This window comes from Bubalus bubalis, chromosome 10, assembly GCF_019923935.1.
Source record: "Bubalus bubalis isolate 160015118507 breed Murrah chromosome 10, NDDB_SH_1, whole genome shotgun sequence".
In the NCBI taxonomy this organism is placed as follows: Eukaryota; Metazoa; Chordata; class Mammalia; order Artiodactyla; family Bovidae; genus Bubalus; species Bubalus bubalis.
This window is the reverse complement of record NC_059166.1, coordinates 9,345,854-9,371,583: the sequence shown is the minus strand read 5'-3', so window position 1 is coordinate 9,371,583 and position 25,730 is coordinate 9,345,854. Positions and strand designations below refer to the sequence as shown.

General features: G+C 44.0%; 2 protein-coding genes across 4 annotated transcripts in view; one reads left to right on the top strand and one right to left on the bottom strand.

The window, feature by feature from the left end:
* The window catches only part of TULP4 (TUB like protein 4), a 223,062-nt gene that overhangs the window by 8,749 nt on the left and 188,583 nt on the right, over positions 1-25,730 (top strand). For 2 of the 3 annotated variants that reach the window (XM_044924042.1, XM_025294333.2), the window contains exon 1: positions 10,745-10,879. The exons of the other annotated variant lie outside the window; for it this stretch is intronic. The gene's annotated coding sequence lies outside the window, so the exon portion shown is untranslated. Of the gene's footprint in view, positions 1-10,744; positions 10,880-25,730 lie in introns of those variants that run through there. 3 annotated transcript variants of the gene reach the window in all.
* Positions 21,296-21,535, bottom strand: LOC102407001 (60S acidic ribosomal protein P1-like). The gene has a single exon (XM_044924045.1). The coding sequence runs from the start codon at positions 21,533-21,535 to the stop codon at positions 21,296-21,298; it is 240 nt and encodes a 79-aa protein (XP_044779980.1).

Here is a 25,730-nt window from a genome sequence, read left to right as displayed (position 1 = left end):
TCTTTTCCTTCTTTTAAGACCACTGTACAGAAAGCTTTACAAAGGCTTTCTTGGCCTCAGACCTAAATTTACCCTTAAGTTTCCACACTCCCTTTACTATTAAAAAAAAAAAAGAGCCCCCCCCACACACACTCTGGAAAGGTACACCTTCATCAGCAAGGGCTATTTTTTGTAGCTGTGTTTTAATTTTTATTAAATTCAAAATATTTTTCCTATTTTATTTTGACTTGTTCTTAACCTATGTTGTCTTTAGAAGTAAGATATTTTTGTTTTTACTGAGGTACATTTGACAGTTAAGAGTTGTATATATATACATTTTTGGTGTACAATATGATGATTTGATAAACCTATATATTGTGAAATAATGAATTCATTCAAGCTAATTAACATATTCAACTCTTCAGATAGTTACCACTTTATCAAGAGACTTTTTAAATAAGAGTGATCACTACAGGGAAAAGAGAGAGTGTTCCAGGGTAAAATTAATATTTTCTAAAGTAATCTCAACATCCTAATATGTGGCAACATACCTAGCTTTGTTCCTAAAGCTCATTGCATGGTACTAGCATTGCGAGTTCTCACATTTTTTCATTTATCTCATAGTTGCCCTTGAAGAGCCTCATTTAAAATCAAGTCAATGAAAGAGGATATGTCATGATTTCAGGTTGCTAAGCAACAAGTCTACTTTCCATAGCATCTCTTCTTTTCTTCAGGAGATGCTAGAAGGTTAGCAGAAAGTATGTACCATGTAACACAAAAATATATAGAATAGTTATTATAATGATCATATTTAATATACAATATATTTATTATATTCATATATATAACAAATAGATATATTTTTCAATAGAAAAATTTCCAGGTAAACTATCCCTTCTGTGGACTTTGTGTTGTCTTATTTCTCCAAACCAACTTTCTATTCCATCTTTCAACCTTATTAAGACAAATAATATTTAGAATTCTTCTTTAGAGAAATGTCAATGCATATGTTCTCTCTAATCTCTAAAAATGTTCCTATAAGACTTAAGTTTTTCCAGGAGTTCCCTGTGGCCTAGTGATTAGGATTCTGGGCTTTCAGTGCCCCTGGACTGAGTTCAATCCCTGATGAGAGAACTGAGATCCCGCAAGTTGTGCGAAATGGTCAAAAAAAGAAAAAAGATATAAGTTTTTCTTAAAACTAATATCAAAAACAAATATCTTTCTTATTGTCATGCCAATTGATATTCATTATTATCACTGTATGTGTTTAGGGTTGCAAGGCCACAACACCAGAAGCTGACGACTTCCTGTAGGGTTCACTTCAGTTCAGTCGCTCAGTTGTGTCCGACTCTTTGCGACCCCATAAACTGCAGCACGCCAGGCCTCCCTGTCCATCACCAACTCCCAGAGTTCACCCAGACTCATGTCCATCGAGTCAGTGATGCCATCCAGCCATCTCATCCTCTGTCGTCCTCTTCTCCTCCTGCCCCCAATCCCTCCCAGCATCAGAGTCTTTTCCAATGAGTCAACTCTTTGCATGAGGTGGCCAAAGTACTGGAGTTTCAGCTTTAGCATCATTCCTTCCAAAGAAATCCCAGGGCTGATCTCCTTCAGAATGGACTGGTTGGATCTCCTTGCAGTCCAAGGGACTCTCAAGAGTCTTCTCCAACACCACAGTTCAAAAGCATCAATTCTTCGGCACTCAACCTTCTTCACAGTCCAACTCTCACATCCATACATGACCACAGGAAAAACCATAGCCTTGACTAGACGGACCTTTGTTGGCAAAGTAATGTCTCTGCTTTTGAATATGCTATCTAGGTTGGTCATAACTTTCCTTCCAAGGAGTAAGCATTGGCAAGAGGATTCTTTACCACTGAGCCACCAGGGAAGGTAATGTTAACATTAACTGTAGTATTTAAAGGCTTTAAAAAATTAAATTTATTTTGTACTCCTTTAGCAGTCCCATGTAGGTATTTCTCTTGGCAATCAAGTCTCCATCATAAGTGATTCAGAAATCCAGGCCCTTTCCATCTGGTGGCTTTGTTCCCTGGGGCCTCACATTCTTTGTGTTGAGCTGGCATCCAGGGGAAGAGACAGGATGGAGAAACACACCCATTTCTTAACTGCCTTGGCCTGAAGTGACACATGTTTACTTCTCACATTCTACTGGTGAGCATCAGGCATATGGCCCCACTTAGGCAGAACGGGGTTCTGGGAAATGTTGTCCCTGGTTGGGAAGAGACTTCCTGGTTGCGGCCCTATCACGTGATAAGGCTTTTGGTGGACAACTAGCCATCTCTGCAACAATATCCCAAACTCTTGCATTATTTTGCAAGTGTGAGTAAGGCTACTGCAGTAAAATCAATGGGGATCACTTACCTGTTTCAATGTAATGTTCGATGTAAGATTGCTAGTTCAATCTCTTCTATAGTCTTGTGCTTAAACAGTGAATACTTCAGTCTTTCAGAGCTTTGGAGGTTATTTTTTGTTTTGGTTGTGCTGGGTCTTCACTGCTGTGCTCCGTCCGGCTTTCTCTACTTGGGGTGGGTGGGGGTTACTTTCCAGTTGCAGTGAGGGGGCCTTTTGTCACCATGGCTTCTCTTGCTGCAGAGCCTGGACTCTAGAGCCCAGGCTCTGAAGCTGGGGCACGTGGGTTTAGTAGCCCCATAGCATGTGGAATCTTCCTGGATCAGGGGTTGAACCCATGTCCCCTGCATTGGCAGGTGGACTCTTAACCACTGGACTACTAGGGAAGTCCTCTAGTTTTTTATATAACAAAAGTTATTAAGTATCTAATAAGTGATTCTCATTGGAGCAATGCTTAATTATATAGGCATGATGATATTTGTATTCATCCGTCTTATTGCTAAACATCACTTTAATCAGTCTCTGATTCTGCAAATTTGCCATTTTAAATCTAAGCTTTTTACTAAACTAAACTGAAAATGGCTAGCATTTGCATTAAAATTATTATTTTTACAAAATAGAGACTGTAATGGTTTAAATCCATAGTCTTAATCAAGAGATTTGCTTTCCTAAATGTGTGTGAGTTCTCGTATATTCTCACTGTGATATTTGGCTGTCTCTTCGGCATCTGCTTTTTTAGAGTGCTGATTATTTCTGTTAACTTCCTGAATGACAGCTTTATCACATTTTATTCTCTATTCTTTTCTAAGTTCTGTCTCGGGGCTTCAGGGTCTTCGTTTGGTAAATAATGTCACTGATCCTGTTTATGGAAACATGAGCAAAATGGATGTAAAGGTCATTGCAGTCAGACTTCCCTGACAGTCCAGTGGTTAAGAATCCAAGGGACTCCAGTTTGATCCCTGGTCCAGGAAGATCCCACATGCCTTCGGGCAACTAAGCCCGTGTGCGACAACTACTGAGCTTGTGCTCTAGAGCCCAGGAGCCGCAACTACTGAAGCCTGAATGCCCTAGAACCTGTGCTTTGCAAAAAGAGAAGCCACCGCAATGAGAAACCCACACACTGCAACGAAGAGTAGCCCATGCTCACCACAACCGGAGAAAGCCCACATGCAATAACAAAGACCCAGCACAGCCAAAAAATAAAATAAAAATACTTTTTTTTTTTTTTTAAAAAAAGGTCATTGAGGTCCTCAGAGCTAAATGTAAATTACAATGGTTGGGAAGATTTTTTCAGCTGGTAAGAGGAAATTCAACCAAAAACTGTTTATGCAAGAAGGGGATTTACTATCTCAGAGAGTAAGACATTTAAAGACGGTGAAAGTTTGTAGAATACATAGCAGGGCTGGGGCTTCAGAGGGTCAAAGCGGCCGCACAGACTCGCTGCCCTGCCTTCCTGGTCGTGTGCCTGATCCTCGTGGTCACAAGATGGCAGCAGTGGCAGCAGCCACAGTGTCCTTGCCCCACGGAGACGCCCTCAGACTTTCTCAGGATTTATCCTTTACATTCTTAAGAATTAAGAACTCCAAAGAGCTTTAAAAAAAGATAATATGGGTTAGAGCTATCGATGTCTGTGTGTGTGTGTGTGCTCAGCTGCTCAATCGTGTCTGATTCCTTGCCACCCCATGGATTGTAGCCCGCTAGGCTCCTCTGTCCAGGGGAGTTTCCAGGCAAGAACACTGGAGTGGGTTGCCATTTCCTTCTCCAGGGGGAACTTTCTGACTCAGGGATCGAACCCACATCTCCTGCATCTCCTGCATTGGCAGGTGGAGTCTTTACCACTGAACCACCTCTATGTTTACCATTTATATAAACTAAAATAGGAATTTAAAAAACATGTATTAGTTCTTAACAATACATCTTTATATGTTGATAAAATTCATACATATTTTATGAAAAAACCAACTATGTTTTCCAAAACAACAACAACAAAATCTTGTGGAAAGAGTGGCATTGTTTTATTTTTATGTATTTGCTTTTTTTTTTTTAAACAAATCTCTGTAATGTGTTTTTTATTAGAGACCAAGTGGGCTCTCATGTCTGCTTTGGCACTCAATCTGTTGTGGAATCGACATTTCTGGAACCCCTAGAGAAGACCAGTATACATTTATGAAAGAATGAGAATAAAAATGTAAATGATGTTTTAGTATTTTAAGAAAACAGTTAGAGCCCACAGACTCCCTAGAAGAATGTCCTTATATTTCTTTTTAGGAGGTAAGTAGCTGTTTTCAAAGGCTTCCCTAGCAGACTAGCACTCGGGTTTAACTGACCAGAATGGGATCACTTGCCTGTTTCTAAGGGAAGAGAGTAGAATGGTCAAGATTGGCTTAAGAGCAGTGATTCTTCCATGTGCCGCAGATCGCCTGTGGGGTGTCTTACCACACAGGATGCCCAGTCCCCAACGCTAGGGTTTCCTTCAGCAAGTTTGAGGTGGATCTAGAAGGTGTGTTTCTGACTACTCGAAGTACCGCGGTGGCTGGCCTGGGATCCACCGTGTGAACCAGTGGCGGAGACCCTGGTGGGGGTGGGCTGAGGCCAGGCTTCTGGGAGCACCGGTCTGTGGAGGACGGGGAGGACGTGGACAGGCTTAACACACAGGGCTCTGTTAGCAAGCAAGAGGGGAGAAAGGTGCTTGGTTCAACCATGTTTGCTGGGCTTATATTCTCAAGATTTATGGCAGGCCTCTGCAGAATAGACAAGTACTTGAACATGGGTCCTGTTAGTGACTTTGTCCTGGCGACCATGTATATTTTGGATTCATGGTCAGGGGAAGAAAAGGTTGAGTAAGGGAGCAGGGACACAGAAAAGGAAAGGATGGGGTGGAGGTAGAAATGTGCTTTTAAAATGCTCGTTCCTCTTCTACTGCCTTCCTAGCTTAAGAAATGTAAATTGGGTGAATTGGATGTGGAGAAACTAAGGCTCAGGATTAAAGAAGCCACATGCCAATGCTGGAGATGAGGGTTGAATTCCTGGATCAGGAAGATCTCTTGGAGACGGAAAAGGCAACCTACTTCAGTATGCTTGCCTGAGAAATCCCATGGACAGAGGAGCCTGCGGGCTACAGTCCATAGGGTTGCAGGGAGTCAGACATGACTTAGCTATGAAACACACACATACATACCCTTTGCAAACTCATTTTGGCACTTTATACTTTAACAAGTCCACTGAGGTCTAAAACTACATGCAGCCAAGCCCCCACCCCTGTGCAGCCCACCCTGTCCTTTCCTTTCATACGGCCCAGTCGAAAGAAATATTCCTGACAGGTTGGTACGAATAGTCCAAACTATAGACAAGTCGCAGGTTAGGACAGGGCCCTATGTCTTTCTATTAACAAATCTGTTCGAATGAGCTATGGAACTTTAAAGTCCAGAAGAACTAGGGACCAAAACCGCCAGCCCCTTTTACAAGCTGAGGAGTGAAGGTTGGAGAACTGGAGAACGGGTTCAAGCTCACCGTCACCAAGTGATGATATGGAGATAACCCTGGGCCTTGTGACCATGTCTGTTCTTCTCACATTCTGACTAGTTCTTCCACGTGGTGGCTAAAGCAAAAGCAAAAAGAGGATATAACAACCAGGTTACATAGGACAGAGTAACAGCTAAGTGTTCGAGGTGTCTGATGTTTGCGTGAAGTCGTTTCTGCTGTTATATTTCGGATTACACGATTACCCCCTGATCATCCACAGTCCCAACACGACAGCCCTCAGCTCTCATCTCCATGGCTCTCCTCCCCGCAGCTTCCCAGGGGCTGCCAATCTCCTGAGGTTTGAGTCCAAACTGTCGAGCCCTGCCCTGGGTGTGCGTGCAGCTGCCCCTGCCCGGCTCCAGGTGTGGCCACGATGCCATGTTCTCTGCTGTTTTGGTGCCTTCACTTTGGAGGCTCCCAGCCATGGCTGGCCTCTCATGGCCTTAATATAGAACCAGGAAAAGGTTGTAGGGGTCACTGACCTGAAATCACTCCTCTTCTTTCCCAGAGACCAATTCTGCATTTCAAGAGGCGGGGCAGTTTTAGGACATCACCAGAAAAAAAAGCATCTGCTTGCCTCAGCAGTTGCTTATAAGGCCACTTTGGTGCCTTTGGAAGACCACTGACTCCTCTGCTTATAGAAAAAAATTTGTACACAACTACAGTTACCTGCTCGGACAGGGTGTGGTGAGCACTCAGGGCTTCCTGAAGGACTGAAGGACTGAGTCCTGAAGGACTCAGCACTGGTAGGATTGGGAGTGAGAATGAAGCTTCAAGTGGGGGCAAAGTGTGTAGCTCACTCACCTCTCTCTACTCCTGGATGTGGGGAAGGGGGTGATGATGAAAACACTCTTCCTTTTCAAAGCCATTTTCTCCTGTTGTTCAGTTGCTAAGTTGTGTCCGACTCTTTGCGACCCCATATTCTGCAGCATACCATGACTCCCTGTCCTTCCCTGTCTCCCGGAGTTTACTCAAACTCATGTCCACTGACTCAGTGATGCCATCCAACCATTTCATTCTCTGCCACCCACTTCTCCTCCCACTCTCAATCTTTCCCAGTATCAGGGTCTTTTCCAATGAATCAGCTCTTCCCATCTTTTCCTTTCCAGAGTGAGTAAAGCAGTACTTTTGGTCCCAGATGTCGCATTACCTTTGCTCTGGAGCACTTAGTGGGATGAGGAAGAAGAAGCAGTGAGCTGAGCAGAGGCTCCGGGCTGTGGGGCTGAGAAAAGAGGAGGATCTCACAGTAGCTCCCCGAGTGTCCAGCCCAGCTCCCCAGAGTGAAAGGAGATGCATGGATGGGCACAAGGCCACTTCACAAGGCTGCCACTTCCCTGATGGACCACCCAGTTAGAAGGCTCTTCCTTATCTGAATCAAGTTCTGCTCCCATAAATGCACACACATCAGTTCTTGATTTGGACCATGTTTGCTCCAAAGTAGGATCTCAATAAATAATGAAAAATGACTAGTACTCTCACCACATGATCATACTCACTAGCATAGTCTTCTGTTTCTTTTAGGTTAAACATTTCTATTTTCTTCAACAGCTATTGATAAAACAGTATAACATTATAATGGGCTCCCCAGATGGCTCACTGGTAAAGAATCCACCTGCCAATGCAGGAGCTGAAGGAGATACGGGTTTGATCCTTGGGTCAGGAACATCCTCTGGAGGAGGAGATAGCAACCCACTCCAGCATTCTTGCCGGGATAATCTTATGGACAGAGGAGCCTGGTGGGCTACAGTCCATAGGATGGCAAAGAGTCAGACATGACTGAAGCAACTGAGCTTGACTGCACACATAACATTATAATAGGGTTTCCAGAGCCCTTCCATCCTGGTCACCTTTCACAGGTTGCGCTGCAACTTATCAAGGTCCTTCTCAAAATGTGACTGGTGGGACCCAGGGCAGAAACAGTCTGGCTGGGCTGACTCTGCAGAGTATAGTGGCCCATGGGTCCTTCACGGGTGCACAGCCAAACACTGATGAGTGTAAAATATTTACATTGTCACCCAGTTGTCATAGTGATACCAGAGGCCTATCAGATCCAGTTGGAGTTCTGAGCTCATTGTGTGACCCAAGTCAGGTACAAGGATAGTATAACTCTCAAAGAAAGGTCACATATCTCTCAGAACTTGCAGGTACTTGGTCAGGGTAGTAAGAAGTTTATCTCAGACTTGAACCTAGAGCTAAAGGACAGCCAGTTAACAGAGTCACAATCACGAATGTCATAGGAGAGATGCTTTCCTTTAGTAATTAACATTCAACAGTTATTGGGGATTGATTTAATTTCTTCAAGTGTGTTGCCAAATTGTCTAATATTTAAAAGTATTTTAAGCACAATAAGATGAGAATTGTTGGACCAGTGGGATTCCAAAGGCCATTGGTAGGGTCCCTATTGCCAAATCTCCTTCTTAATTGCCCCCAGTTGCCTCAGATTTTAAATAGGTAATTTTTATTTCATAAAAAATTTGAAAGATTTTTTTAAGCCTAAAATGCTTATTTACAACTGATTCAATAGACCTCTGTAAATTAGCCTTCAAGTTCAAATGTCTTTTTAAAAAATAATTAATGCGGCTGCGCCAGGTCTTCGTTTCGGCCTGCAAACTTAGTTGTAGCATATGGGATCCAGTTCCCCCTGCACTGGGAGTGCAGAGTCTTAGCCACTGAACCTGCAGGGAAGTTCCTCTCAAATGTCTTGAGGAAGCCATTTTCATCCTGAAAAGGCAGAGAGAGGGAATAGGGAAGGGGCTGGTGGAGGTAAGGGCAGGGAATCGTAGGACACCCACCCAGAGTGACAGGGAGCAGAAGGAACAGTAAGAACCAACAAGACATAGCACTTGGCTCGTGATAAGTATTTAATAAACCTGAGCTATTATTTGGGTTTGAGTACCTATTTTATGTATCAGGCACTATACTAAGTGCTTTACATAAATTATTTAATTCTTTCAGCAGCCCTGTGAGGTAGATGCTGTTACTTGAATGTACTGTTAAAGAAACAATGTTAAGCATATTGTTCTTGTTAACACTTGTTCCTAAGCGGTAGAAGCAGGACTTCTATGAAGATACTTGCTTCGAAGACCATTGATATTGCTGCTCAGGCAGTGGAAAACTACAGAGGTGGAAGTGAGGCCTGAGAGCCTTTGCAGTTTTGCTGAGAGCTGGCTGTGTGTGTGCCCACAGTGCTCGCATAAAAGAGAGTTTGCACATGTGAGCCATAAGGAAAACTACAGTATTATGACAAAAGCGGTTTCGAGGTTAATATTTTTTTCATTTTGCAGAAGAAAGAACACCCACGTTGTTCAGTCTTAATGGTATGTTAAATCATTGTTAGACTGTTAACATTCATTGCATTTGTTAAGTCAAAGTTCTTCAACTGCATATTTTCGTCTTTACTTTTTTAGCTAATTCTTTAAGGTCTAATAGTCAGGGTAATATTTTTCAAAATTTTCTCCAGGTCCTGATTGCATGATCCAAGTTAGTGCGCTCACACATGCACGCACACACACACGTGTGTGTGTGTGTGTCTATGTGTGTGAGAAACAGACTTTTAAAAAATGTATATATTTTAAATAATTCTTGTTAGAGTCTGTACATTTTGAGAGTAAGGGCCATGTTGTATATACTTTCTTTGGTTGCTCCACAGACTTTAGTATAAAATTTAGCCCTCAGTTGAAGCATAATACTCATTTCATTGAATGAGTATTATCTTTTATGTTTAAGGTATTCTAAGACTTAAATGTAGTTTTACTTCTAAAAGGTTTCAAAATTAATTTTAGAAATGTTACAAAATGTGTATGCTCATACTTCTCTTGAACATATTTTACTTATGTGCATATGATCGTGGGGCAAATATTATTTAAAAATTTAAAACAATCTAGGCAGCATTTGCCAACATTTGTGAAATCATAGGCACGGAATTTCAGAATTTAAAGACTCTAGCCCAACTCTTCTTTTCTGACAACCAGAAAATCACAGACGCCAGAATTCTTTTTTTTTTTTTTTTTTAACTACACATACGTGAACAGTCACACAACCATCAACGCTATTTCTGTGTACGTGATGGAAAATGAAGGACAGGTGTATCAAGTTTCTGTTCCTAGCAGGACATCAATTTAAGAGAGGGGAAAGGCTCTGCATGCTTTTTCTCTGTGCGAGTTAAAATGAATCCAGTCTTTCCCCCATAAGACTCACTGAAAAAAAAAAGAGATACAGTATCTCCGAGATCACCACCATCAAAGGCACTTCAGTGACTGTTTTCAGGGAGACAGACGGTGGCTCCCTGCAAGAAGCAACGTGCGCTTTCTAGAGACTTTCAACTCCAGACCGAGTGTGACGTCCACGTCCGGCTCAAATGAAGTTGAGACGGCACCCGAACCTATTCCGTTCCCGGCTTAGGAAGGATTCCCTCAAGGGAGCGGGGTTCAGACTGGACTAGGTCTCCGCTGTTTTCACTGCTGCCCAGGCGGTGTGACGGCTTCCCGGAGGGAAGCGGGCTGCGGGATGTGCGCGTGTGACACGTGCGTGGGGCTTGAGTCCCCGGGCCGGTGGGGTGTTCGGGGGTGCGTGTGTGAGCTGAGGGAGCGCCCGTGGGTGTGAGGGGCGGGGGCCGGCGAGTCTGCGGAGACGGGGGCTCCGCGCATTGGCTGCAGGCGGCCGAGGAGCGCGAGGCCAGGCAGGCGAGGCCGGCGGCGCCCCTCGGCCCGGAGCCGGCGGGCGTCAACAGTCGGGACGCGGGTCCCGGGCGGTGGGGGGCGGGAGGGGGTCGCGCGAGGGCGCGAGGCCGGCCGGGGGGCGGTGCCTGCCAGCCGCGCCGGGTCACGTGGCGCGGTCACGTGGCGCGGAGCCGGGCCCAGCGGCGGCGGCGGCAACGGCGGCAACGGCTGCTGAGGGAGGCGGAGACTCGGCGGAGACGCTGAGGGGAGGCGGCTGGCGGCGGCGGCGGCGGCGGCGTGGGGCTGCTGGAGGCGGAGGAGCGCGGGGCCGCCGCCACCGGCGCCCGGAGGTGAGGCGGGCGCGGGGCTGTTGTCACCGCCGTCCCGGCCCCGGGAACTGCCGCCCTCGAAAGGAGGAGGCGGCGGCGGCGGGCCCCGAGCGCCGGCCGGAGCGCCCTCGGGAGCCGGGGCGGGCGCTCGGGGCCCCCGGCCTGGCCCCTCCGCCTGGGCGCCTCGGGCGGGAGGGCCGGGGCGCGGCGGGCGGGCCCCCGCCGTGGGCTCTCCGGAGGGCGCGGTGAGGAGACGGTGGCCGACACCCGGGCTCCGGGCGGCGCTGGCTGCCGTTTAGCGGTTTGAGCCTTTTGTTTCAGTTGTCTCAGAAAAATGGGGCGATAGAGGAGCTGGGTGCGCGCGCGCGTGAGTGTGTGTGTGGTTGTGTGTGTGTGTGTGTGTGTGTGTGTGTATATAAATCAGGAGGCGTTTGGCTTGGAGCCATTTTTTCCCCCCTTAATTGTGGAGACAGAAAACCCCTTGAAACGGTTTCCCCCGGGGACACGGTGCTGCCCCTCTTCGTCCCCGGCGTCTGAACCGAGTGGATTTCCCTCCCGGCCTCTTGGCCGCCTTTCACCCCTGCCCCCCACCTCCGTGGAGCCCCCCGAGCGAGCGGGGGAGTCTGCAAAGCGGCCCGGTCACCTGTCGTGGCAGCTGCATGGAAAGGCTGGCGCGTGTGCTGTCTGGTCGGTGCCGTTTCCTCTGGCAAATCACGGGGATTCCGCTCCCAACGCCAACCCTTCTTCCCCCTCTTGCCTGCGCTAAAAACAAAGTGCAGGATGCCGCCTCTGAAGTTTGACCCGTCTGGACCATTAGTAGGAAGAGGTGTCTTTTCGTCGTCACACCTCTTCAAGGTTGGAAAGGTGAGGTTCTTCTCGCCTTGTGGAAGGAAATTAGGGTGACACAGCCCTGTCGGGGGCGGATGTGACTTACCTGCTAAAGGGCCGTGGTGATCAGAAAGTCTTGAAACACTTCTTGTGGACAGTCAACTCCCCTTACAGGGAGCTCGGCCCTGGGTTTCTCCCCCTTGAGGGCTCTCCTCCTCTTTGTATTTTGCAGTAGTGCGGCAGCACCTTAAGGATACCTAGTTGGGCAGGTTCTTTAAAAAAAAAAAAAAAGCAGGGAAAATAATTTGTTCCTGAGGTTTTGCAGAATGTGAAAATTCAGCTGGGGGTCCCTTAGCGTTGTGTCTCAGGTGTCCATTTCTTGGAGTTGAGTTCTTGCAGGCACGGCCACTGGGAGTGGTGCTGTGGCCCTGGAGGATGCTCACCCTTGGAGCCAGGCAGCTCTGTTTGCTGGGTTTTGGGGTTGGGATGGATGTGAAGTGACAGGGCACCTTGGCACCTAGCCGCTGCAAACAGGAGGCGGCCTCCTGGACTGGCGATCTGGCCGGGTGGTTTGGAAGCTGATTCGAACATTGTACAGTGATAGCCACTGCTTGTGTTGAGGGGATCTCAGCCATCCCTTCTTATTGATAGTTTACCGTTGTGCATGTAAGTATATGAATAAATTTGTATAGCAAAATCTAGTGTTTAGTTCCTGAATTATGGCATAGTACTTAATTTGTGTGAGAGTGGTGGAGGATGTGAATTTCCTTGGAGAATTTTAAGTGCTCTATTTTAGTAAGTGAAAGTAGCAGTGTTTCCATGTGATGGGGGAGGTGTTGACCTCTAGAGTTAGAAGTATGTAATTCTGAGTTAGGGATATAGGGAGATATATAGGGGGATTTTTTTTTTAAACACAGGGGAGCTTTATGACCTGGGAGAAGAGTAGAGAGCCAGTTACTTCCTGTGACTGAGAAATAGTAATGAATTTACTACTGTTTATTTTAGAACTGACTTCATTTAGAAAAGATGTATCATATTGAACTTCCTAGTTTTCATATGGAGTTGTGCAAGTGCAGTTTGTTTATTTATGTTTTACCCACCACAGCTCCATACTTTGGCCACCTGATGCCAAGAACTGACTCATTGGAAAAGACCCCAATGCTGGGAAAGATTGAAAGCAAAAGGATAAGGGGATGGCATTGGATGAGATGGCTAGACGGCATCAGTGACTCAGTGGACATGAGCAAACTCCAGGAGATAGTGAACGGCAGGGGGGCCTGGCGTGCTGCAGTCCATGTGGTGGCAGAGTCAGAGATGACTTAATGAGCAACACCACCAAAATTCTGGAAAAAAGTTTTTTTTTTAATCCATGAAAGGATACATGGTTCATGAAATCTGTTTTACACTGAACCATCCCCAGTAAGGAAGGAACAATGACAACACAGCAGCCTTCTTTCAGGATGCATTTCAACGCTCTCGCTGTGGTGGTTTTGAGGACTGAATGAGAAGCCCAGGTGGTCTTTTGATCTTGTTGAAGGTTCACTGAATATCCAGATTTCTAAAAGGTTTTTCGAGTGCCTACCGTGCACAGGGCTAGGCTTGGACATTGTTCTTCATCTGTTTCACTGCATTTACAATATCAGTTATAGACTGTTTCCTGTTCTCTTCTGTAGATGGAGAAAGACTGAAGATAGATTGAGTGACCCAACTATGCATGTGGTTCATCACATGCATTAAAAAACTGAGTAAAACTTCTGTTACGAAATGTTTTGATTTAGTTATTTCATTGGTTCCTAGTTAGGACCCTGGGAAGTATTTTCAGTATTACCAAAAGCTTTCCCCAAATTGTACATTTGCCTTTAGTGAAACTGCAGGGAATATGTAATTTAGACGTCAAATGTCTTTTAATTTGGCTGGGGTAATGTTAATTTAGTCAACTAAACTTTTAAACATATTAAACATTCTAAGTTTTTTGTGATGAAATATGCATAATATAAAATTTACTATGTTAAGCATTTTTAAATGTAAGATCAGTGACATTAAGTACATTCACCTTGTTGGGCAGCCATCACCACCAGCATCTCCAGAACTTACTCATCTTCCTGAACTGAAACTTGCATCCATTAACTTCCATCCTAGTCTGTCCTCCTCCTCCTCTACTCCTGACCACCACCCTTCTACTTTCTTTTTCTAAGTGTTTGACTACTTTGCTGCTGCTGCTGCTAAGTCGCTTCAGTCGTGTCCGACTCTGTGCGACCCCATAGACAGCAGCCCCCCCGTTGACTACTTTAGGTCCTTCATATATAAGTGGGATCATCCAGTAATTGTCCCTTTGTGACTGGCTTATTTCACTTTACATGTTCTCAGGGTTCATCTACTACTTCCTTTTTAAGGCTGAATAATATTCCATTGTGTGTGTGTGTGTGTGTGTGTGTGTATATATATATATAACATTTTGTTTATAAACATCCTAAATTTTAACACCAAATGTTAGCAACCAAGGAGCTTTCATGATGATCAAGAGCTCTCACTGAAAATTATAGATACCTCTGTTTAATGAAAACAAAATCAGATTAGTTGTTTTTCTGTGCTCAGTACCTTTAAAAATATAGGAACAGTGGGGGATAAAGCTAAGATGTACATTGTATCCTTGGTGGGTCCTGTAATTTCCCTTCCATGTGTATAGTGACACATGGTGTATCTTTCTGAAATTTGCAGCTGATGCAGGTGATGTTTTTGTTTCCTACCTAATATAGTGATGATGTATATGGAAGAACATGAAGGACTTGTCCTGAGGTATAGAGTGTATGGTGGTGGTGGTGGTTTAGTTGCTGAGTCATGTCCGACTCTTGAGACCCCATGGACTGTAGCAAGCCAGGCTCCTCTGTCCATAGTATTCTCCAGGCAAGAATACTGGGGTGGGTTGCTATTTCCTTCCCCAGAGGATCTTCCTGACCTAGCAATCGAACCCTGGTCTTAACCTGCATTGTAGACAGATTCTTTACCGACTGAGCCATGAGGGAAGCCCTATAGATTGTATGCTATGCTAAGTCACTTCAGTCGTGTCCGACTCTCTGCGACCCCGCAGACGGCAGCCCACCAGGCTCCCCCGTCCCTGGGATTCTCCAGGCAAGAACACTGGAGTGGGTTGCCATTTCCTTCTCCAATGCATGAAAGTGAAAACTGAAAGTGAAGTCGCTCAGTCGTGTCCGACTCGTCGAGACCCCCGTGGACTGCAGGCACCAGGCTCCTGCCCCCATGGGATTTTCCAAGCAAGAGTACTGGAGTGGGGTGCCATCGCCTTCTGTATAGGAAGGTTTATTTCCCTTTGTTTACCACTTTCTAGGGCTCCCCAGGTGGTGCTAGTGGTAAAGAACCTGCCTGCCAATGCAGAAGACATAAAAGACGCAAGTTATCCCTGGGTTGAGAAGTTTCCCTTGAGGAGGGCATGACAACCCACTAAAGTATTCTTGCCTGGAGAATCCCATGGACAGAGGAGCCTGGGAGGCTACAGTCCACGGGGTCGCAAAGAGTTGGACGTGACTGAAATGCCTTAGCATACCACTTTTTAAAATCATGCATTGGTTCCCTGACATTCTCCAGTGGGGATGGAGGAGGGTTCTTTTCTGTCTTTTTTTTCTTCTTTTTCTGAGGATCTTTATGAACTTCTGTGTTTTAGCGTATATGATGTGTTTGAGTTCATTTCAATTACTGTCCTTTTGATACTCAAATTGCCATATCTCCAGTCAGATAGACGTATTCAGGTTGGCTCCGAGTCCTTATGACAGACCTCCAGTGGCTTGTAGTAGCTTTCTTGCTTTCTGGTGTGACGAAATGTTCCAGGCTTATCCTGTACTCTTCCTGTTCCAAGGGAAGGGAAAGTAAATGATCAATAAATATGTTAAAATGTTCAATTTTACTAGTAATTAAAGAAATGAAATTAAAAGCAAAAATAAGGGACTTTCCTGGCACTCCCAATACAGGGGGCACAGGCTCGATCTCTGGTTGGGGAACTAAGATCCTATATTCCACGCACTGCAGCCAAAAAAAAAAAAAAGCAAAAATAAAATACCATTTGTAATAAACCAAATGTTTCTCCCTCAAATTCTTATGTTGAAACCCTATCCCCCAGTGTGCTGGTATTTGGAGATGGGGCCTTTGGGAGGTAATTAGGGTTAGGATGGCGCCCTCATGATGGGATTAGTACCCTTATAAGAAGAGACAGACACCCAGAGAGCTCACTAACCCTTTCTGCAATACTTCCTTCCCCACCCCCACCATGTGCAAAGAAGGGGTCATTTGAGCCTATAGCCAGATGGCAGCCACTTAGAAGCCAAGAGAAGAGTCTCAAATGAAATCGACCTTGGCATCTTCATCTTAGAGTTTTCAGCCTCCAGAATTGTGAGAAATAAGTTTCTGTTGTTTAAGCCACCCCAGACTATGGTATTTTTTAATGGCAATCTGAGCCAACTAAGACACCATTTTTCAATGATTGTGTCGGCAATATAATTTAGACTCAATTTAGACCTTAATGGATGTGAAACAATTTGGTAAAGCTTAATATAAGGTATTATATTATTATGATTACTTCTGGTATGCCTCCTCTTGGTAGGTAGTCTTAATATTTGGGCATTTCCCAGTTTGGAATGGGAATAAGGATGATAGTAATTCTCAGTGCTGGTGAAGATGAAGGAAGTGTGTACTCTTGGTCACATTTATATGTAGATTTATAAACTGATGCACTCATTCTAAATAGCTACTTAGAGTGTAGAGTGTTAGTCACTCAGTCATGTCCTACTCTTTGTGATCCCATGGACTGCAGCTTGCCGGGCTCCTCTGTCCATGGAATTCTCCAGGCAGGAATACTAGAATGGGTAGCCATGCACTTCCCCAGGGGATCTTCCTGACCCAGGGATCAAACCTGGGTCCCCTGCATTGCAGGCAGATTCTTTACTATCTGAGCCACAAGGGAAGTCCACAATAGCAACTGTTATGTATCAGAATGTAAAATTCGCATTTAACTCAGCAATTCCATATTTGGGAATTTATCCCGAAAAATAATAGGAAAAGTTAACAGATATGTATATAGTAAGAACTATTTACTGTATGCAGTTATTTCATAAATAATCTGAGTAAAGAACTCATTAGGGTACTTTGCATGCATTGAAAATAATGATATGTTTGTATTAACCAGTCTGGAAAGATGCCCATTATAAATTATTGAGTGAAAAAGGGAGGTTACAGAACTGTAGGCATAGAAAATGCTGGACAACTAGGCTTTGGAGGCCAAGAATCATACCTATGAGAATCTAGGCTCCAGGGACCGCTTAGTGAGCAATCTGTTTCAGGTACCATGGTCTCAAAGACAGCACCCCCTGATTTCATTCTTGTGTCATAAGATTTCATTTTTCTGGAGAGAGAATATGATCGGCCTTGTTAGGTAATTTGTCATTTGCTCGAAGTTGACAGCACCACAGAGATGGAACTTGTTTTTAGAGTCCAGGAATCAACAAGGTAGGAAAGCTTCTTGATGAAAGTGAAAGAGGAGAGTGAAAAAGCTGGTTTAAAACTCAACATTCAAAAAACTAAGATCACGGCATCTGGTCCCATCACTTCATTGTAAATAGATGGGGAAACAATGGAAGCAGTGACAGACTTTATTTTCTTGGGCTCCAAAATCACTGCAGATGGTGACTGCAGCCATGAAATTAAAAGACACTTGCTCCCGGGAAGAAAAGCTATGACAAACCTAGACAACGTATTAAAAAGCAGAGACATCACTTTGCCCACAAAGGTCTGTATAGATAAAGCTATGGTTTTTCCAATAGTCATATATGGATGTGAGAGTTGAACTGAGAAGAAAGCTGAGCGCCGAAGAATTGATGCTTTTGCACTGTGGTGTTGGAGAAGACTTTTGAGACTCCCTTGGACTGCAAGGAGATCAAACCAATCAATCCTAAAGGAAATAAGTCCTGAATATTCATTGGAAGGACTGATGCTGAAGCTGAAACTCCAGTACTCTGGCCACCTGATGCGAAGAACTGAGTCATTGGTAAAGACCCTGATGCTGGGAAATATTGGAGGCGGGAGGAGAAGGGGATGACAGAGGATGAGATGGCATCACCGACTGGATGGACATGAGTCTGGGCAAACTCCAGGAGTTGGTGATGGACAGGGAAGTCTGGCGTGCCACAGTCCATGGGATTGCAAAGAATCGGACAGGACTGAGAGACTTAACTGAATCAAAGGTAAGTTGGGGTGCTTTTTTATTAAAGAAAGGGATGATTCCAGGGAGACAAGGAGATAGACACCTGCTTCACATTCAAGTGGGGCTTCCCAGGTGTCGCTAGTGGTAAAGAACCTGCCTGCCAATGCAGGAGACACAAGAGACTCAGGTTCGATCCCCTACAGAAGGAAATGGCAACTCACTCCATTATTCTTGCCTGGGAAATCCTATGGACAGAGGAGCCTAGCAGGCTGCAGTTCATAGGGCTACAAGAATCTGATACAGTCATGACTACACCATCACCACACATTCAGGTAAAATTAAATACATTCTTTGATCAGAAACATTGAATTAATTATTACATCTACATAAAAGACTACAAACTCGGATAAACTTGGTCTTTCTTTTCTTTTTAACTTTTGTTTTTGTCATGTTAGAACCTATACAAGTGGATCAACTCTATTTGATTTCTATCTTTCATAGAAAATAATGGGTCAAAATTAAAATTTTGGATTATTCATGGATTTTAAAAATTATGCTGTTTTCTCTTTAAATGTGGTTAATTCAAAATCAGGTCTATTTCTCTGATGTCAGCAGGCAGAAATAGAAGTCTTTGCATTTGTATGGTGACAAGGATACCCACCTTTCAGAGAAAGAGTATTTTTAGAATAGAATGGAAAAGTAGTGTTTATGGAAAACCTCCAAAAATAATGGAATAGTAGATTGTAGAGTGTAGAAAATTATTTTGTAGGTGTGCAGAGGTCTGTGCAGATAATATAGCCTTACTTGAACATCTTTCTCACTGTTACTATTTTTAATCAAAAGCACAATTACAGCCATGTAATTGGACATGGAAAGAGCTTTGAGAAAGATAACACACACTACAGTTTAAGATTCACAAGTTCTCACTTTTTAAAAATTAAAGACTTAATTTAGACCTTAACGGATGTGCAAGGATTTGGAAATGCATAATAGAAGTTATTATGTTGTTACAGTTATTTATGCTTTTTCTTTTTTGGTAGTCTTAATACTTGGACATTTCCTCCCTGTTTGGAATGGGCATGGTAGAGCTCCTGGGTTAAAGTTTTGGTTGTATGATATCTGTTCATGTCTGATTAAGACTAAGAAGTTGGCCTTTTTCAGAAATAATTTTTATGACAGCCTCAGCCTTTCCTTTTAAGTCAGCTGTTGATCCCAAGCTTTTTACTAGTTGGGACACTCAATTCTACAGGCTCTTTGGTATCTGCCTTCTAAAAGTATTGCTTAGTGTTTTCAAATTCTACTGAGATATAGAGAAATGTCACTGGGTTCAGAATTTTTTCATCCACATTGAATGTTTCTCTGACCAGTTTCTTGCAAACAATAAAGGGAAGATTAGTTTAGACTTCCAAGGCAGTTACACATGATGTGTGTCTGTTAATTTTAGCCTCTGGCAAGAGAAATCAAGAGTCTTATGTAGAACATACTTTGAGTACTGTGTTGTTGTCCCCATACTTAGCTTTCCTGCATCTTTGGCTTTTGAGAGTATATGGTACTGTCCTGGGGAAACACGTGGCACTGTCAGTGATAGCCGTGACAAAACAGTGTTGTCAGAGGCCCTCCACGAGGTCCTCTCCATGAGGACATGCTGGTTAGTACTGGAGTAGTTTTAATATTCCTGAAAAATTGATCAGTAGTGATGGTTCCATATGCTAAGAATATACAGGCTCATCTTCACCCATAAATCAGTTTCTTAAGCTTCAGACAGCCTCTTAGCTGGACGGGCAAATTCAGCTCCAAAGGTTAGAATATCAGAACATGCATGATAAGAAGTTAGGCTAATGCTGTGGATGAAAAGCCTGCACACCCAGAGCTGACATTTCAGCTGACATTTTAGTTACTGTATGTAAATGTTAAAACATCAGAAAATTTGTGTCTGTCTTAACATCTGAAAATTAACATCTGTCATATATAAGAATGCCTTAAAAAAAGTCATACCTGGAATTAACTTACCTGAAAGAAAGGAGTTTAAGGAGGTTGGATCATGGGACGGGTAGGTGGGTGAATGTGGCTTAACTCAGGTCACGTTTTCCAGTGCCTACCAATAGTTTGAATCTTTTTCATTTTTGTGCATGCCGTAAAGATGGCAATGAGAAACGAGAAACCCATGGCCCATGAAATGAGCAACCCAGTCTGTGCTTCTTATGTAGGAGGTTAACTTTTTAAAATTTTCTGATATCTGAATGATGAAATAAATTCTGTAATATTTGAAATGTTTGGAATAAAACACGGCAACTCTTAGTAAAAGATAGCTCACAGTTTGCTTATTCCAGTAGTAATAATTTTTAATACTTTGATGGAGTGAGTGTGTAAGTGGCATACACATTGCTTTGATTCCTCACCCAATGGTGATTCTGAGGGATTTGGGAATAAATAGAGTTGTGTCGGATTGGGGTGCTGCCCAGAATCTATCCATTGTGGCTTACTCAAGCATCAGTTCCCAACATTTTTGAATTTATAGCATCCTGGTTGTGTTTGATTTTGCATCTCCCTCCTCCTGACCATTCTTAAACAGCCATGACAGCCCAGATCTCTGTTATAAGTGGAGGGCAAAGTGCTGATATATGAAGTCCACAAATTATCACCATAATTCAATTTTATCTAATTATGTCAACCTTTAATTTTAACTTATCAGTACTGAACCTTTTCTGGAGGATTAACAAGCCACATGATTACAGTGCTGTATGGAATAGAATTCTTTAGGTTTTTGATCAACTCATTAATGTTGTTTTGAAAAATTTTGTGATACAGTATAGTAAATAGGGGGCTTCCCAGGTGGCGCTAGTGGTAAAGAATCCTCCAGCCAATGCAGGAGATGTAAGAGACGCAGGTTCGCTGCCTGGATCGGGAAGATCCCCCGGAGGAGGAGATGGCAACCCACTCCAGTGTTCTTGCTTGGAGAATCTCATGGACAGAGGAGCCTAGTGGGCTACAGCCCTAGGTGTACGTAGCCTGTCTGAGGAAGGAGGCGTGCTGAGGGGCTTGGACTCATTCATAAATTAGATCATGAATGAGCTTCCAGAAGTTAAGGTTGAGTTTAATTCTTCTCTCTTTGTATCTACCTCGCCTTAAGCACTGTCTTAAGTACTTAGTGTTATTTTGAGAAGTGAACCGTCTCATAGCATAGGAAATTCTAGGTAAGTAGGGCAACAGAAAGTCTGCAGAAGGTTATATATCAATATGTAATATAATTATATCTTATATTGGAGAGTACAATCAACTGGGATGCAGACTTTTAGCTCCTATTATTTTTTTTTTTGCAAAGAACTCAGCCTTTTATTATATGTGTTCCTAAAGAGGTTGTTTAGTCAAAAAGACCAGAACCCATGTCATGGTCAGACTCTTCAGATTCTTTTCTGGGCTTCTGCTTTCTTGTTCTCACCCGGGGCAGCAGGGGTGGAGGGGGCAGGACCTCTGTCTGGTTCAGCACTAGCTGCTGGGGCAGGCCCACTAGCCCCCGCCTTGCGGGTGAGGTCCCCGATGTTGACACTGGCCAAAGCGTTTGCAAACAAGCCTGGCCAGGAAGGGCCAGTGTTTACACCGGCTGCTTTAACGAGGGCATTGATCTTGCCCTCCGTGACCATCACCTCTTTGTTGTGCAGGATGAGGGCCCAGTAGATGCAGACAAGCTCCAAGACGGAGGCCACGGTGTGGGCAAGTATTCGGGGGCTGCTGGGCGAGGTGCTAGTCACCGGCTGAAGTGAGGGCTTCGCCCCAGCGCAGCCTGAGCTCCCTCCGAAGGATGAAGCGTCTTAGCAGCAGCTGTGGAAAGCAGCTCCTGAATTTTTATCTAGTGGTCTTAATCATGGTCACACTGTTGTAAGAAAAGTATTTTGTTTCTTGACCTCTATACTGTTTTATGTGTGAAACTTCAGTGTTCTTTTTGCTTAATTTTAATATGATAATATGACTTTACTTCTTAATATGATTCTAACTCTGACATAATATAAACTATGCATATATGAGGACATCTTTTTTTAAAAACTTTGCTTACTGGTTGACTTTTGCCTGTCCTCAGTCTTCATTGCAGTTCTAGGGCCTTTCATTGCAATGGCTTCTCCTGTTGCTGAGCATGGGCTCTAGGGTGTGGGCTCAAGTACTTGTGGCTCATGGGCTTAGAACCCTGCGGCATGTGGGATCTTCCCCGACCAGGGATCAAACCTGTGTCCCCTGCACTGGCAGGTGGGTTCTTAACTACTGGACCACCAGGGAAGTCCTGGGGACATCTTGAAAGAAATATATTCTTTCTTCAAATTCTCTAGTCCCCTTCTAAATTTAAAAGCACAAAAATAGCAACAACCAAAAGATTACTAAGATAGGTTGGTTCCAATGTAAACTACTTAGTTGTTGTAATATTTTATTTTTAAAAAGATGCTTTTCTTTGAATATGTGAGTCTTTCTAGAAGTCCAGGTAAATGGGGCTCCAGGTGGGAAGCGACTGCCCACCTGTGGTGAATGCTTTTCTGATTCCTTTTTTTCTGATTGGCTGGTGCTGAAATTTAAATCTGGTTTTGACCTGTGGAGGTCTTTGCACACCTTAGTCTTCTCTCAGGATTCCCTCTTCTCCTTGTGGTTGGACCTATTTTCACTATTATGGGCACCAAGTAGGTAACCTTAACGTATTGGGCTCATAGAAGAAAAGAGTCGTGGATTCTAGAAGGGCACTTTGGGAGTGGTCTAAGAAGTTAACTGGAGTTCACTGCTTATGGGGAAGGCTGCACTGAAGTTCTGCTTTCTATAGCAGAGCCCCCAGGTGTTTTGGGTGGAGTGGTCAGAGGTGGTGGGTGGAATGGGGAAAACATGTGGTTTAAGGAGCCCAGATTCGAGTTCGGACGTATGGATCTGAGTTGTGTGAAAGCAGATGGAGCACTTAGGCATGTGGCCTTTTCTTTCTTTTACTTAAAAAAAACTTTACTATATTCTGTATATGTATCCCTCTTCTTGTGTATCAATGATTTCCTCATTTCTTGGTTGCTTTTCAGTTCCAACTCTGTTCATAGTACATCTTATGTATAAAAGTTCAAATTTTCTATGTAGTCAAATCTATCTTTTTTCCATAGTTTCTGCTTTGATCATTTGTTTAGAAAGTCTTTATCTGTGGAGTGCTTTTCTTTCTTTTAATAAAGCAGTCAGGTGTTTTAAACTTTAAAATAAGCTTTTAATCTTGGAATAATATACAGAAAAGGTACAAAGATACTTTGTACAGAGAGTTCCTTAGGCTCTTCACCCAGCTTCCTCTGATGTTTACCATCACATAGAACTATAGAACATTTGCCAAAACTAAGAAGTTAACATCAGTGCAAGTGCATTGTCATTAACTTAAGCTCTAGACTTCCTTCCAGTTGCACGAATGTTTTCACTGATGTCCTTCCCAGGGTACCATGCTGCTTAAGAGGGGCGAGTTTTGAAGAGGCAGGACCACACATGGCAATGTGTTCTGTGAAGTAGGTGAGCTCCAGACACTGCACTTGTGTGAAATGTGGCAGCTTTATGGTTTACAGAATTCTTTTACACACACATAATTTAGATGGAAAATATTCTTTTTAAAAAAAATTTATTTTTGGCTGTGCGGGGTCTTCGTTGCTGCGTGCGGGTTTTCTCTGGTTGTAGTGAGTGGGCACTACTCTGGAGTTGCGGTGTGCAGGCTTCAGTAGCTGCCGCACGTGGGCTCTAGAGCCCAGGCTCAGAAGTTGTGGTACCTTGGCTCAGTTACTCTGCAGCACGTGGAATCTTCCTGAATCAGGGATCCAATCCAGGTCTCCCACATTGCAGGTGGATTCTTTACCCCTGAGCCACCAGGGAAGTCCGAGGGAAAATATTCTTGATTGTCAGTCTTATTAGACACACCTGCTCCTAGAAAGCATGTGTCTTGGGAGTGTCTTCTGCATTTGTGTGGCCATGTGGGCATAGAAATACCTCTGAAACTGTCCACACTGTTTCATTGTCATGTTTTGTCTGGTCTTCACAGCAACCCTACACATTAGGTTAAGCGTGTATTTTCATGTAACTGGAAGGAAGTCTAGAGCTTAAGTTAATGACAATTCCCTAGAATGTCTTTGCTCTCACACTGTTACCTCGTTCTTTTGCCTGGACTGGAGTGAAAAATCATATGTTGTTGATTTTTTTAAGTCTCAGAAAGGTGCCCTCACCATGAGGAATCGTTGCAAGTTCCTCGACATCAAAGTAAGCCCAGAATATCACTCTTTCATCCTCCAGAAATGTGGTGCTAGGCACTGCCAGTCTTCTAACTTTATTGCCCAAATGGTGTTGTATCTAATGAGGAAAAAATGTGGTTGGCATAGACGAACACATGTTTTACTCTTTAGATGGGTTTGAGACTCTCTGGGGCTTGCTCGCCCATCTCTACCCCACCGTGAGTGGAGACAGATGAATGAAGTCAGAGGTGGGGAGGGCAGACAGGAAATCAGGTGTAGAACACAAGGCATGTTGGGTGACTCCATGCGCACACTGCCTGATAAAAATAGAATGGCAGGGAGGCCTTAGGTGCCTCTGCACTTGCTATCTGTAGGCATCACGACTCAACGCCTTCACGTGAGTTGGGCTGAGCTTTCTCGTGGGCGACCTCTGGCTTCTGCAGTGCATTCAAATCAGTCCCCTCTTCTGACTGAAAACACATTTTCTTAGCCTTTTCTGACTTGTGAAACACCACTACCCTGCCTTTCGATTTAGAAAGCAGTGAAAATGTGATTGCCATGCATGCTTGAGGAGAAGAAATCAAAGAAAAAGCTGAGAAGAGTATCCTGAGCTGGTTTTCTGCAGACCCCTGACATTCTCTGTAGCGTTATTCTATTCTATCTCAACTCTTAGAGAAAATCAGTAAGTCACGTTGGAAAACCTCCACCCAGGTCACAAGTAAATCAATAGAAATGTAATTTTTAAAGCACATGGCCATTAGTAGATTATATACCTGCTTCAGTTTGGCCAGAATTAGCCTACCCACACCCTCCCCACCTCAGAGTTTTTCTTGGTGGCTTGTGACTTTTTCTATGAGTTTTAGTTACAGTCATTGCTTTTACAAAGCCTTTTTTTTTACATCAGCTGTTTTGTCTGGTCTTCACAGCAACCCTACACATTAGGTTAAGCATGTATTTTTCATTTTATCAGAAAACTGAGGTCTGGGGTATGCTCATGGCCTTGTAACTGTTCAGCAGAAGTCTTGGGACAAATCCGCACTTGCTGATCGAAAGCCTGCATCTCTTCTCTTCTACCCTGTGGCCTCCCCTCCAGCCTGTTGGCACTGGTGTTATAGACACAGGTGGGCGAGGCCAGTGGCGGTGTCTCTTGGTGACAACCGGCATATCTTTCAGACTGGTAACTAGCTGCCCCTGTCCTTTTTTCGCTTTGTAGGGGATCTGGGGCTTTGTTCACATACCCTCCCTGTCTGCATGACTCTGTCCCAGCACAGGGGTTTGTCCTGGTCTGTGTCAGCCGGTCATGCTGGTCCTGCTCACTGCCGGTGACTGCTGTGGGGATAAGCATGAGACCTAGTTCTGTTCTACCAGGAGGTTCTGGAAAACTTCTCAGTCTTAAAATGACAGCAGTAGGAAAGATAGCTCTTGTCTTCTGAGCATGGTCCTGGCTGAATGTGGTGCCTGGAGTTGCTGCAGCCGTGTTGCCTCAGTCTGAATGTGAAGCTGGGGAGAGGACAGAGCTGAGAAGAGAGCAGAGTTTCTCAGAGTCCAGCCCCCACTGCTTTTGGACTTCTCGTGTGAAATAAATTTCCCTCTTGTCTGTGTGAAGTAAATTTCCCTGTTGTAT